At 38.6% G+C, this 16,185-nt stretch overlaps 1 protein-coding gene across 10 annotated transcripts in view; it reads right to left on the reverse strand.

Annotated features, from left to right (window-relative positions):
* Nucleotides 1-16,185, reverse strand: part of SRPK2 (SRSF protein kinase 2) — a 121,235-nt gene that overhangs the window by 2,027 nt on the left and 103,023 nt on the right. For 2 of the 10 annotated variants that reach the window (XM_044423237.1, XM_044423238.1), the window contains exons 12-16: nt 10,808-10,911; nt 10,607-10,714; nt 7,285-7,354; nt 6,520-6,612; nt 6,056-6,148 (exon numbers count right to left, since the gene is read on the reverse strand). In XM_044423237.1, coding sequence (XP_044279172.1) covers nt 6,056-6,148; nt 6,520-6,612; nt 7,285-7,354; nt 10,607-10,714; nt 10,808-10,911 — 468 coding nt within the window. The other 8 variants (XR_006414000.1, XM_044423242.1, XM_044423244.1 and 5 more) reach the window with 8 other exon arrangements.

The raw sequence follows: 16,185 nt of genomic DNA on the forward strand, positions 1-16,185 counted from the left end.
CTCCAACATGATACTCCAAGGTTCCTGCAAACTCTTTCCTTGGCATCTGTCAGCCTCCCTACACTTCCTGATTTTTATTTAATTTCTTAAGACCTCTAAAAGTGAAAAAAAAATCTGTGTACTAACTGGGAACTTGGCATGCTGCAAAATGAAGTGCTTCCCTCCAGCACCATCTTTATTTAGGTTCAAAGGAGTTGCCTTCTGTGTTCAGACTCCACCATTGCCTTCTATCTGGCTTCTTGCACAAGGTTCTTTTCTTTTCATCTCACCCCTCTGCTACTCCAAGCAATGAGTATTTGGTGCATGGTCTGGAACAAGTGCATAGCAAGACATTTTTCTTTCTCTCTCATAATTCTGAAACCTGGTCTCATCTTAGGAAGTTGGCAGTACAAGCCTGTATCTGACTATGAGAATTATTTACTAAGGGGCAGCTTCTCTTTGACAGCTACAGGACATTAGAGCAATTACCCTAATCCTGCTGAATCTCTTGGGTCACGGCATCTGTAAATCTTACACTCCTATGCTATTAAGGCTGCGGTCTCCAATGCACACTTCCCTGGGATTAAGAGCTGTTGGTGCTTACTGCTGAAGACACATACTGGCCTGACTGTACCCTGCCCATTGCTGGAGGCATCTCTACATGCTTTTCCGAACATTCAAGAACAAAACAAAACAACAAAACATCCAGCACTACATGCACATTAGGCAACATCCAAAGTCAAAAGCATGATGGAAGAGCAGCCTCAGTAAAGAAAGCAAGAGAGACACTTGTAAGGTGCTTTTAAAACCAACCAAACTACCAGCTGACAAGGAATGTTTGTTTAATTTCTATACTGCCCAACAGCTGATGCTCTCTGAGTGGTTTTGTGTGTCCATGAAAGAGGGTGCACACAGCCTGCAAACAAACATATGTACAAAAATGTAAACATGAAGAAAGGCCTTGGTAACAGAGGTAGAAGGATTCGATACAGATGTGAAATTTAACTGAGGAAGAAACATGATTAAATGGAGTCAAACATCACTCATTTGGATCCAAATAAAGTACCCTGAAGAGTCAGAGCATCATCATTGTGCTCCTTCATCTGCCCTCTTCCTTAACATGACCATTAAGGGAAGAAAGTGCAGCACTCATGCTTTAATTTCTCCTGTGTATCTTTTCAATGCTGCCAGCCACTGTAGTATAATGAACAGTTACTCCGAGTATCGCTGAATGCAAGAACTCAGCATATCAGTACCACCATGTTCCTGCCACATAATAAGCATCAAAAGCATGCCAGGAAAAATTCAGTTTGCTGATCAGAAACATGTCACAAGGTGGCGATGTAAATCCGGATTCTGTTTTCTAATTTTTAAAAATTCACTCCTTTTTTCTTTTGCATCCTTTTTTCTTTCTTGGTGGGGGGAAGCACAACTGGAACAGCTTTTTTTTGTAAAACAAATTGCCCATAGGTAACCAAGAATATTATTGGACATAATTCGATTTTCACACCCCTTGTTTTTATCAGACTAATTCACATTCTGACTTAGTCAACATCTCATGAAATAAACCAGCTCAAAGTGGCACCAATTAGATCACAAAATTTATTAATCTGTGAGGCATGGCTAGCATGTAACCAGGATGGATGTCTAGTTCTTTTAGCTCTCTTGCCCACCTGGCCTTTAACTCTTCTCAACACAATTATTACAAATTTGTAAACAGCGGAACAAACCTCCTTACTAGGATCTTACAAGAAAGGAGTTGTAGAGCAACAATCCAGGTTATTCTAACAGGACAAAAAAGAGTCAGTAACAAGCAATCTTAAGCTTATTTGACATAAAAACAATTTTGGCTGAATACTGATCAGTGCTAACCAGCCTCCAACACAACAACCAAACACATTGTTAAACACCTGAAACCAAGTAAATACCCTGGCAGAGATGGTTTCACAGGGGAATAAATTTATAAAGTTCTAGCCACCTCAGTCTCATTACATCTCTCTCACAACCCTCTTGTGAAGGATGGCTGGGCTGCACCACTCAGCCAACCTGCCAGGAGGCCTGTTCTTTGCACCTCCAACAGGCCATCCCTCAGTCCAGACACTGGACACAGCACCAAATTCCCCCAAAGAAACCAAGCCAGTGGCCAAGAGAATTAGTTTTAAAAGGGAAAAAACAGGGGACTAACAGTTAAAGGGGGAAGAGAAAGAACAAGGAAAAGAATAAGGGGTAAGAACAAAAACAGAAGAGCAAAGGACAAACCCAGTTCCCAAGATGACACAAGCTCTTCCTTACGCCACCCTGACAAAAAGAGCAACCAGTCACCCTACTCTACATTGTCTAAGCAATGGGTCTATAAACACCACTTCAAACCAAAAAGAATTTCAGACTGCATACCAGCTGAGACTGACAGATTTCTGCCTAAAATATTTGGCCATTCAAATTTCAAAGGACCTTAAACAACTAGTTGCATGAAAATAAGTAAAGGTAAAGGTTTCCCCTTGACATTAAGTCCAGTCATGCCTGACTCTAGGGGGCGGTGCTCATCTCCGTTTCCTAGCCGAGGGAGCCAGCGCTTGTCCGCAGACAGTCTCCATGGTCATGTGGCCGGCATGACTAAACATCGAAGTGCATAGAATGCTGTTACCTGCCCACTGAAGCGGTACCTTTTTATCTACTTGCATTTGCATGCTTTCGAACTGCAAGGATGGCAGGAGCTGGGACAGAGCAACAGGAACTCACCCTGTTGCGCACATTCGAACCAGCGACCTTTCGATCAACCAGCCCAGCAGCACAGCGGTTTAAACCACTGCGCCACCTGCAGTCCCTTGCATGAAAGTACACACCTGTTAAAAATGGATGAAACACTAATTAAAAACAAGGGCTATCCAGTACATGTGAAGCTATCCAGTACAGGCCGGTTTAAAAAAGGTGGCTCTGCTCAAATTTATTTCCGTTTTTGTGTGTTCCCCATTCCCCAGCAGATGAACTGTGAAAAAAATGGCAAGTGCTACTGTGAAGAGTTTAATTAAGATAAATTAAGGTTGAACAGTACCACAGCCAAATGAGAGGAGGATCTGCTATACCCAGTTTATGATTGTATCATACTGCTTTCCAGATCAAGCAATTAACAAGCATCATCAGAAATAATATGGGCATATATCCCATGTTTCTATGGAAACATGAAACAGTGTCCTCCCACACCGTGCACTTCCCTTTCAGAAGCTTACTGAAGCTGAAACAGAGTGGGCTGAAAGCCCCTTCCACAAAGCAACACTCACAACTTGGAAACTATAGGCCAAACTTCTTGCTTCTTTCCACTCCCACTCTATTTGATTTTAGGCAACCTTAACTTTGCAGGACCAGACAAACTACAAGAATTTCTTGGTTGCAGGAAGAAGGGATTTCTCCATATCAGAGACGTTTATAAGGGACAGTCTATCTCCCCACTCCCACATCCTAAGAGGGGAGAGTTTCCTGACTACAAAAAACCCTATACATGTTTTGAAAACACTATCTAGAGAAGAAGGTATTCCTTGCATGCAATGATCTTTGAAAATGCATGCTTACTCCAGGGTCGTTCCATGAAATGAAAGGTCTACTCTTCATTCTACTAAATGGAATGAAGATTAGATAACCAATTTCATCTAATCAGGGTTAAAATTAGTATGGGAAGCAGACCTGAACACAACTATAAAGAACAGCAATGGTCACATCTCTGGTCTACTGCCCTCTACATCTTCACACAATTTCAACACAAACAAAGGAAGTCACAATAAAGATAATTCATTGCTGGCACTTCAACCTGATAAAATACACTATTTAAACAAATCTCTTCCACTACTGTGCTGCAAAAGATATGGTCACACTGGTTCCTTAATGGTGTGACAATTATTTCCAACAGATGTGGACTTTTGGAACCAAATCCTTTCTCCAATATGTGAAATTATTAACAGTGATTTTAAAATGGTAAAGCCCTACTCCAACTTTCAAAGATGGGAATGAACACCTTTTACATGAGATTGCATTAAATTGGAAATCTACTTCACTATTGATACAAAAATAGATTAACATAATATGGAATATTCTTTCTGAAAAGTTGAGGCATAGATTGAAATGTATGAAAGGAAAACACATATGTATTCACAGAAGTGTGGTCTCTGTTAATTGAACATACAAATGCACATTCAGTAACCTGTGTTCCTCCACCTGCATGATTCAAAACATGCAGCGTTAATACTGTGAGATTCATAATCTGTACTTGTTTTGGTATTCTCACTTTTACAAAAATGATTAATTTATTTATTCATAGTTTATTCTCAAGGAATGTATATCCAGGAATAGGGCATTTAAATTCCTTTATGTGTGGTGTATGACCCTACAAGGGGCTTCATGATTCCTTCTATCAATTATCCTATCTCTCCAAGTCACTGTAGCACGCAAGGCAAGGCAGAAGGAAGACCCAAGAAGAGAAAAAAGTAATAAGGTCACAAAAGTGTAACATTTAAGAGATAAAGCTGTGAATCAGGTAAAACCATCATTTCCTATTTGAATCTTGCCTTTGCCATGGTAGACAAGGTAGCTGCACCCATGCTCTACTCTTTCAGCCGCCACTCATAATCTATCTTATGGCTATATATTTAGAGATGGACCCATTTGAATACTTTAAGTGCAATCATCTCTGATGCTCCTGATCCCATTTGAGGAAGGAACCGCATCCAAGCCTCCTCTTGCCCCTGATGCTCTCAGAATTGAAGTGAGCAAAATCTGTTTCCCTATCTGAATCCGTGCCTTTGAATTCTTAATAGTTTCATACTACAAATAGTTTTCATACTATGAAACATTCTGTTGAACAGCTAATTATAAAAAGCCATTTGTCTACAGATCACACTGTAAAAATTTGGGACATTTTCAGCAGCCAGTTACTAAACTAAATGACAGTTCAGCATGCCAAAAAAGGCAAAAATTGAGGAAAAGTATCATCCAAGTTCTCTCATACACCTCTGAAAAAATACTGGGAGAGGTGCTTGTGTAGGAGAGACTTTTCCAAGTCTTCTAATTAACTTGCCACCTAAAAATTTAAATGCTGAGACTCTAATGTAAAATCCAATCCAACAGCCACTTCATATAATGTACAAGTTGCCAGTGGATCATGCCCAAGATGCCCAATGAGATTCTGCTAACCCACAAAGTTTTTTTTTTTTTTTAAAGGAACTGAGAGAAGGAGAGAGATGCCCACACAACTATCCAGGCTAACCTTAAATGGTGTTGGAAAGTTCTATGAGGAGGGCTGTCCTTAGCCGTTTTCTTGACAAACAGTTAATCAAGACCTGTGAAATCACCCTTAACACATCCAAACATGTTCTAAGACCACTGTGTATTTTAACACCCTATGAACACAGGATACTGAGGGGAACAACTAGAGTAATGTTCAGGAGACAGCAGGTGCAGCCTCACTGTCTCCACCTGCTCTGCTATAACCCCATTCATACAGGGTTCAGTACAGCACAGCGAGCCTCCCTGTGTTAAACAGGCTTCCCACTTTAGACCTTTCCCTGCTGGGTGGTAGAGTCAAACTTTGAGAATTCAATGGGGAACAGGGATGACAAGTGCAGCCCCACTCTGCTCCTCCTGTGATGCTAACAGCATGGGGTGAAAGCCTGCAGAGGGTTTATGGGTTTTCTTAATTGGTGTTCGCAAATGGCATTTCAGGGCATTGACTTCTCAAGTGAGCGCAGTGTTGTAGTCTCAGACTTTTCAGGGTAATACAATGTGTTTAGAGTGTACAGCATCTTTTGAACTGAGTTTCAAAGTCTTACTAACAGTTTGACTACTTAAGTGTTTCAGATTAAAATAAAGCGACAATGCATCTTAAGTATTTTCCTTTTGTTTCAATGCTGCCCAAAAGGCAGTCTTCTTTTATTGATAGTTGTTAAAAATTGAAAGTTCACACGTACACAGCTTCTTTAATAATCTCTTAAAATTCAACAAGGTTCTTCATTAGCCATTTTAAAAAGTGTTGAGTGTCTTCGTTTGGAATGAGCTACAATTTAAATTAGGGTTGCAGAAATACTGTTACCTTTTTTGGTGAAAAACTCCTTGGAATATTTCCCCAACATAGCGTATTTTCGAGGGATTTTCCCCAGCAGTTCAATGATCAATGCTATGTGATCTGCATTTGAGAACATTTCAAGCAAAACAGAAACATACAACAGTTTAATCAATACATTGCATGCATACACTAACACTGGCCCGGTACAGACAGAAACAGATTTCTTCTCATTGAAAATGCATGAATGCTATTAATGTGGAGATGGAGACTATTCATTTCTGGGTGATTTGGAAAAGCAATTCATTTCACCAGAAGAAACAAATTAAGAGGTGATTTCATTGTCTGTGAATGTGAAGGAAGTCACTTTCATTGCTTTTCTAATATTTCTGTTGCAAATAGGGGTATGCATTTTAGTGGCACAGGCTACATCCAGTAACTGCCAGTCCACTTCTGTCTGCATCACGGCACCTTTCAAAAAGAAGAGGTACTACCTCTGCGATTGAAGAATTCCCGAGAATATTTTCCAGATAGAGCAAAGTGCCTTGGGATATTGCCTAGCAGCTCTATGATGTGTGCTATGTGGTCTATGAAGGAGAGAAAAAAGGACACAGGAATGGGAAGGGCAGGGAGAGGATGGGATAAAAGAAGAGGAAAGAAAATGAAATTAGTTAAAAAATTCAAAAAAGTTCCAAACACAACAATGTTTGCAGAAAACCCATGCAGAGGTTTCTAGGACCAACAGAATTCTGGCATCATTAGTACCACATAGAAAGAAAAGCAAGTAACTGATGCCCACAGTATTACCACTGCAAGGGACGTTACAAGCAAACAAGCATGGAAAATGGGCAGGTACACAGATGGAAGCAGGAGTTAATTCTGGCCGGCTGACTTTTCATTTAGTAATCAGCTGTCACAAGCAGAATGTTCAGCATTCTAAAGATCTAGTTTGGTGTCAAGGGATGCATCCACATTGTGACAAGTTTTGTTTCTAAAATGTTTGTGTTTTCAATGTTTCCACACACAGATGCAGATCTTACAGGAGAAGATCAATCCTTTCAAGGCTTAGGAAAGAGGAATTTGTCTGCAGAAGTGAGACTGCTCGCCTACTGATGGGACTTAAAACTAAAGAAGAAAAAAATGTGATGTTTATATTCTGAAATGAAAACATTTTTGTCAGTAATCAACTTGAACAAATGTACTTATGCCCATTCACAGAGAGGAACAGGACAGTATCTGGACATTTAAAAGATACATACCTTCATCTCTGGAATAGTCTTCTCCAGAATGTGGTTCAAACAGATAATCACCAGTTGCAAGCTCAAATGCCTAAAACAAAGCAAGACATTTATGGGCAACTCAGGTATGAGGAAGAACACCCTCAAAACATCACAGATCTTGCCACCCACAGAAGGAATGATTTTAAACAAAACTATGTTTAGTTTCAAAATGCAAATAAAGAGCATTTCCTGAAAGACTACAAAGGTCAGTGGACACACATATTATCAACAACCTATCTATATATTACCCAGTAGGCAAAGTTCTTTGAACAGTTTACAAAGTATGAAAACCTTTAAAGTATAGTATACAACTTATACAATGCAATTAAATATTTAACTACAACTGCTAGGCTGCGATCTAAAAAGCAGTCTTAGGTACCTGCAGTAATGTTAATATGCACAGTAGAACCACACCATATCACACTGTTCTTTCAGAAATATCCTTCCAAGCTACTATTTAGGATATGCTTAGTCTAATTCTGAAAAACTAGATTCAAGCTCCACCCTAGATGAATACAGGCAGTAGTAGTCTAAAGGAATGAACAGCACAGAAAAATAATTTCTATACCCATAGCAATACTGCACTCTAATATTGTGCAAACTGCCCCAAGTCAGCTCTATTAGGTGATAGGCATGAAATGTTTTAGATAGTTTTCCCTGTAAAGTCCACCGTTTTCATCAATGAGAAAAAAACTTTTCCTTTTGCCGATCATATTAAAAGGAGAAACTTTCAAAAGTCTTGTCAAGTTTGCAGTCAAATGCAAATTCTCATGTGGAGAATAAACTATCTCCTGGCACTCCAGGTTCTGGGGCACCTGCATGATGACATAATCATGAGCACTGACATGTGTACTCTCTTCTATTATTCTCAAGGAACAGCGATTCAACTGCATCCTCCTTTTGTCCCATCATTTCACAAAATATCATTCCCAGTGGCAGAAATGAAAAGAACTATTTTAGCATCTTCTCTAACACTGCCTGCCTTAATTGTTTTGTTTGTAATTCTCCTTTCAAAAAAATGAGCGATTACATGTATGGTGGTATTATTTTTCTCTCAAGTTATCATTCGATTATTAATTTTTTATATACCAACACAAATCTACAAATGAAACTATACTAACAAAAATCGCCTTGTGGCACTCTGTGGCTAAATGCTAATGAACGCCAGTGAATGCGTAATACAACAATAGGAGTTTGATGGTAGAGCCCTGATCATTATAATCCCTTCTGATGGCTCTAATCCAAACAGCTTGAATAAAGACAAGCAATGGAATCACAATTCTCATTCTCATTCCCAGCAATGGCTCTGGCCAAACTTTTGCAGCTGAAGTGGATTCCTGTATATCATGGCTTTCCAGCTGGTGTAATGACTTACCATGCAGTGTTTGCTCAACCCTTTTCCCATCGAAACACTTCTTTCCCTGACTTGCTAGTGAGGAAAACATAGCTTGATAAAATAATAGGGTCCTAGAGAATGACAGTGCCATTTCTGGCACATTTAGCCACTGTACATAGCTTTAGTGTAGCAGCAACTGAAATTATATTCCTCCCTTTGGGATGGGGAGAAACTAAGGCCCTCTGCACTGGATCTCACAGAAGACTCTCAGTATATACACTGTTCATACTAAATGCCATTATAACAGCAGAACAGTCTCAAATCCACAGCATATCATGGAACATTTATGTTATATAAGCCCTATGTATGTACGTCTTTTATCAGGAAAGCACAGCTAATTTATTTAAAGTTTGTTACTTCTTTAAAAAGAATGGACTAATTAATGCAGACTGCACATCTTCTGCCATCTAAGCAAGTTGAACAGCATCACAGTGGTTAACAAAAGGCATCTGACATGTTGCATGGATTATATACACTGCCTTGCAAAGACATCCACTGTTCCCACCCCCAATCTTTCCACAATTTTGTATGTTACAATCTGGAATTGAGTCAGAGGGTTACACTAGAGCTCATTTAAGCATGTTGCAGCAAAGTAGATGAATGCGCATGCAACCAACAAGTGTCAGAGTTTTTTGTTCACTTAACTTTTGCACCACAATAAAAATGGTTTGCATTTTTGCAGTGTTGAGTATCTTGCATACATCAAGCAGCAACACTGCCAATTAAATCCATTTCAGTTCCAGACTGTAACACAACAAAATGTGCAAAAGCCAAAGGAAGGGGATAAATGCTTCTGAAAGATACTGTACTTCTGAAGGACTTTACGTAAAGATGGACTTCCACATCACAGTGGAGGCAATACTATGGCTGTAAGCAAACCGGGTTGAACCTGCTGAATAATGTACTTTGCCCTCTGGCTTTTATGAAGGAGCCTGTCTCTTTCTTATGTGGCCTTCATGGTAAAACTCAGTTATGGAGGGAATTTATGAGAGCGGGAGGATACATACAATCCCATACCTTTGTTGCACTCATCAAGCCAAGGTTTAAACGTTATGTCTACATATGTCCTAACTCCAGTACACAACACACATTTTTGTTATGTACAGGCCAAAAAGCAGAATGGCCATTTTAGTCCTCAATGCACAGCTATCTAAATCCCCAGATGACAACAATATACTCAGCATAAATTTAACTGCGGTTGTGCTGATAGTAATAACAACCACTTGTGCAGGCCAAACAAAATTGAAAAACAGGTCTTCTCCTAGATATGCCCATCCCAATTTACTCTTGTTTATTCGCTTACTAGACACTAGATTAGGGAACATTAGATTTAGTAGCAAATCCATTTTTTTGCAGTTTAATATCAAATCATTTTACCGTTAGTCCCACACATTACAAGTCATACTGTGCCATCAACAGAACAGTACACAGATTGCAAGTTATGAACCATTTTGACCACAGTAACTTGTAGTATAATTTATCTATTTTTCAGAAATATAAACGTACACATAACATTCAGCTTGTATTTAATCATAAGGCCAAATTCTCTCCAAAACCAGTTCCACTCGCACAATAAAATTTGGGCTTCTGTTTCACATATTGAATCTCCCTATGCTATTGCACAAATATTGTTATTTAGATGGTAATATAAAGCAAACCAAAAGAAGAGTTTCATATATAATTTCAGCTGTGCACAAATTGACAAAAAACTTAAAATATCCCCCTAGGTACAGAAAACTAGCTTTTTGCATTCTACTCAACATCTCAGAACGTCAGAATTCTACAATGCACAATTTAATCACTTGGGCAAACACCATCACAACTTCTTCCATTTAAGAACTATTTAATCCTAATTTATTTCTGATGCAGCAGGAAAAGAATGTTAGAGTATAGTCTTTTGCTTACCATGCATGCGGTACTCCAGATATCAGCAGGTGTACTGTAACCTGCTCCAATTAAAACCTCTATCGATCTATACTGTCGTGTCTGGATGTCTTCTGTAAAATGTTTATGCTGAAAATGGAAAAGATAGTAGTGATAAGAAAGAAAGGGGATTTAGGTGAAAGAACAAAGAGCAAACTCTTAGACATTTAAAATTGCACTTACCACCCAGCAAGCATTTCCCAGGTCAGCAATTTTAACTCTAATTTTATCTGCATTCCTTGGATCCAGTGGATTCACCAGTAAGTCAGCAGCACGAGTTTTTGCTACTGTAAGTAAAGAAGTAGCATTGTTAGTATCCATGGCATGTAATGAAGCATTCATTTTAAAAAGGCCTCTTCAGGTATAGTTGGAATTGCATTTAAGTTAAGAATATCTACTCTATTTCTCATCAATATTAATTTCTTTTTAAAAATTACATACATTGTGATACTAATACAAAGAAAATTTAAATATGCATACCACATACTTGCAGAGACAAATAACCTAACATGTTTTATCTTATAATATTATGCACAACTCTGAAAACAGCCCGTGTAACATGGGAGAATAAAAACTTGTCTAGAATATGCTATTCTGACAACTTATATTTAGGTCAATATTTTACACTTCTTCCCCACCCCTACAAAGTAAATCACACAGAGAATATAAAGAAAACTTTATTAAGTTAAAGTCAGATAAATGTTATTCATAAATACAACACACTTGTGTAGATCATCATCTTATAACATGTGCACAGTTTCAGAAGACCACAGGTTTTGAACAGTTTTAACTGTCAGCAATACTCTGTACAAGAAAGGGAATGTCCATCTGCCTCCTGTCTTGTTGTCAATTATTACTGCAGGAGTGAAAATGAAGGCCCCAGATTTCTCTAAACCATCTATAGAATGAAAACTGATCCTCATACAAAATAACAAAGTCAGGTTTAGCCACACCTGAAATTTTGAAATCACAAAGCATTGCTTTCTGAAAAGAAACAGACAGCCTTTTTAGTGGCAAATTATTTCCTACTTTCCTTGCTTTGTTCATATCTCAAATGTAGTTCTAGTAGCACCTGACCATGAGAATGAATTACATTTGCCCCTTTCTTCTCACCATCAAAAAATAAACCAAGAAATCCATACCACACTATACAATTATTTGAGTGATTCTATTCTGAGAAAGTATCAAATTGGCATCATTCAAGCAGCATGCTAGGCATTTTTGGTAGAGGAGCAATCCAATCCTTCGGCCCTTCCCTCTTCCCTTCTTTTACCAAGTTCTTTACTCCCGTGCCTTCTTTCTTTCATCAAAAGAAGGTTTTCACCATATTCTAGCCTCACATTTTCTCCACTATAAAACAAATGCAGACAAGCACATTGGTTGGCATAATAAATTACCGTGCAGCTATAAAATATTATAGCAAATACTTGGCATATCATCCTGAACTAATGCAACTGATTTCATGGCAGATAAATCCTTCAAAGGACAGCATGTGGGAGTCTGGTTCTTATCCTCATCCCATCACTTTTACTCAGTTGTGTATCATTCTACACTATTATCCTATGCTTTGTGGTAGTGGCAGCTAGTATACAAGAGCCAAATCATGCAATGGTACTGGTAAAATGCAAAGCTACATTTACAACAAACTGGCAAGGCAAACATGTTCTGAAATAAAGTGAAGAATGCAGTAACGGAACATTTACATGTTGTATTTTATATTCCTGTACCAGTAAAGTGTGAATATCAAGTGAAACTGTTTATTCTTTAGCCTGAGTATTTCAAATGTGCATCAGTGATACAAGAACAACAATGGTCAATGCCTAATCCAAGATCAGTAAATTATATTGGGAACTTAAAGCACCTAAGAGCTAAAAAAAAATCCGAACTCTTCACTTTGCATCATCCCTTTTTCAATGTACTGAATTACCCTTTGTGCCATTTTCTTATGCTAACCTAACAGAGGTTCATCAGAATTCCTAAGAATGAAGCCATTCTCAGAAGCATTCTCTGATTATTTTCATTCTCACTATCCTCTAATTCATCAGGTAGATAATATCTATTTTTGGAATCTGTTTACTCATTGAGCATTATGTTCACTGCCTACTAAGCCTGACTCCGTTTCACACCCACACTTATAATAATTACTCACAAAGCTTCAACTATTTTCTAGACTCCCACATACAGTTTCTAAGTAAAGCTTGTTAGAGAAATTCCTAACAAACTCTATCAACTCAACAACTCACAATAAAAAAAAATATTCATGAAGAACTGTACTGCTCCTATCTGGCTGCCAACTCTGAATCTGAATACATCTACTTCTATATAGGATGGTGGAAACTTTTGTGGACAGTGGAAAAGACCAGAGATACTGCCTCTCTGCTGAAACTTCTACAGGAGAGGACTTTTTAAAAATTGCATAGAAGCACATCCCCTGCCAATCCTAATCTGCACTTCCAGATTACTTATTGTAAGTACTTTCTAGACAGGGCTTAAGCTTCCATTTCCTTCCCCGCTTCCATTCCACCATAACAGACATCCTCAACTTATTTTAAGTTAAAAATGCCCTGCAGATACCAATGTGGGGAGGGGCAATGGATATAACAGTGCCTTCCACTGTTAATACTGCAAGTTAGAGAAGGGGCTGAGGCTGTTTGAATGCCTAGCCAAATATCTCCTAAGGTTACAACAAAGGTTAATTTATTCAAATGCCCTCTGCAAGACCCTCCATGCACAAACGACTGTCATGTAGAACCTTTGCCAGCTATTAACTTGCAAATATCCACATGGTATTTTAAACATCAAAAAATCAAAACTATCATATAAAGACAGACCCACGTTACAGTAAGATGGACTCCCCTCTTCTGTTATCCCCTGTATTTTAGTAGACATGCTCAATCACAGCTACCCCAGCTTTCATGAAAATGCTGGATTTTGTCACTGTTTTCTATGGATGTCATTGTGGATCTAAAGAAGCAAGAAGTTCCATCTCCAGAAAGTAGGGCAAGTGATTTACTTGAGATTTATCTTTATAGCTTCAACTATTATCAATATTTCACACATTCTGGAAAGAAAAAAGGTCTCCCTGTTGGGGTAGCTTGTGCAGAGAGAGAGAGAGTGAGAGAGAGAATATGATTTGTATGCTTTATAAATCTGAAGATGTATAGTGAATATATTTGATTATATACCCTTTTTAACTTTTTGCAGCAATAGCAGATTTTGAGTTTTAGATTTATGAAACTGAATTGACTACCAAACAAACTGCACAGCTGCTGAAACCCGTGTCACTGTTTTCTCTGCCATCTGGTATTTTGCCAAGCATTCTCATTCTTCTTTTTAGAGACCCTGACGATGACAATGATGGTGAAACAATATGAACTGTGCCACCAGAGTAGTTCTAATCCTATGAATAGGCCCAGTAGTACAAGAACATGAAGGCACAGAGTGACAAATATTCTCATTGAGGCTGTCTAGCTTGCTTTTCCAAAATTAATGCTGCAGATGCAGAATGATAGAGGCCATCTTGCCATTACACCCGAACCATCTGACTGAAGAAAACTTGCAGGAATATAAATTGAGTCAAGGGGCATCAAACACTGAGATAAAATGAGGCTGCTTCCTCTGTTTTGGCTGTTCATGGCCCAGATCTTCTCTTTTGTTCTTCCTTTTTATGACCAACCAGACACTCAGTTCCCAACATTTTTCTTAGGTTGCAAGTGAAATTCTTCTGTTCCATGATCCAAGGATTCTACCAATTCCTGGCTAGCCCACTGCAGTTCCTATGCCACTTTTGGTTCCTCTTTCTTTCATACAGCCAATATCCTTTTAACAGTCCATCATGCAAATGCAGGAGAAAAAAAGGAAACATTATTAGATGCAATGAAGATAATCATGGAGACACCTATAAATCACTCTCCTACCCTGTCTCCCAACCACCTATTTCCAGTCAAATTGTTTTGAATAAAGCACAGCACATTCAAGGGTGCTCTGCATGACTAACAATGTACATAGATAAATTTCATCCTGTCTCTAACTGTAACAAACAGTTGTTTTCTATTCTTCAAAGCTGCATTCATTATGCCTATCCATACTATGGGAGAGGAATATTTTATGGCTACCCAAGCAATCATTATTAGAGCAATTTATTTTATTCCCAGTAAGATTCCTTTCACAGTCAAAGACCCCTAGCATCCAATAACTTCAATGCTAACAAACAGCAACAGAAATATTTTGAAAAAACAAGATCTTACCTGGATTCCTGGTTGAAGTGCAGATTAGAGAAACAATGGTTGGGATTAAGCTGACTTGAGTATCCGGGATTACATCAAGTACTGGTTGCAGGGAGTTAGTAAAAAAGAGCACATCACTGTCTTGAATAGTAGAGTTTCTGGCAAAATGGCTGCCTTTTTTCAATTACTGGAACAACTGTAAAGCTGTCTGTTTCTTACAACACTTTTGCTATTTTGTATTCTTTTGTTATTGTGCAGTTGTAGAATTGAATATTAAAAACTGGGAATATTATCCATCCAGATGCAGAACAAGCATCATGTGCAGCTAAAGGCTGCTCTTTTCAGTAAATGATATAACTGTCAAGCATCAGAGATACAAATTAAGTATGGGGGCTCTCCTTTGTCCAGAACTCTTTTCAAGGTTAGGAACTGGAGTCATGATACTTTATTCTCTGTGGAAGTGGAGGAACAAAACATTTTATTTCCTCCATCCAACCCCAAAAAACAACCCCAGAACCCAAAAAACACCCCCCTCCACTTGAACCACCCCTTACAGTGTGAGGTAGTGGTTAGCATGCTGGACTGCAACCCAGGAGATCCAGGTTCTAGTCCCCACTCAACCATGAAGCTACCTCACACAGTTGTTGTGAGGATAAAATAGAGGAGGAGGAGGAGGCGGAGGAGGAGGAAAGTCACCTTGGGTTCCTTGGAGGAAAGAACAGTGGGATATAAATGTGGTGGTAGTGGTGATATGCTCATCCAAATAAATTAAAAAACAGCGTTTGTGAATTCCTGGAGTGTCTGTTGAACAGCACAGCATGATACGTACTCAACAATTCTTAGTCTTCTCTTAGAAATATCTGGTAATCTGGGAAACATCCTGGTTCTCAATGTATCAGACTTTTTTGATGTGCACCTCATTTCCAAAATCATGGCTCATCACTAACTATACATCTCCACACATTGCTAAGGACTCTAATATCCACATCTATTTCTGTGGTTCAGCAGGAATCACTCTATGTAAATTCCAAAAGAAATATTTGCTTCATGTGGCTCCAAGAGTAACTTCCAAGACAGCAAAATGAAAATAAAATTTGGATGAATGGCCACAAACCCTTTCTTAAAATGCATAAAAAATGTTTAAAATGGCTGTGAACCAGAATGGCAACTCAGAAACTGCTTCAGTTATATAAGAGGCAAAATGCAGCATTGCAAACACTTTAGAGAAATACACAGTATACGACCAAAATGAAATAACATACACTACACACACACACACACACACACACACACACACACACAGCAAGAGAATGGGCAACAGTACCATTTATTGCC

Source organism: Varanus komodoensis, unplaced genomic scaffold (assembly GCF_004798865.1).
Source record: "Varanus komodoensis strain SLA01 unplaced genomic scaffold, ASM479886v1 scaffold13_3, whole genome shotgun sequence".
Taxonomy (NCBI): domain Eukaryota; kingdom Metazoa; phylum Chordata; class Lepidosauria; order Squamata; family Varanidae; genus Varanus; species Varanus komodoensis.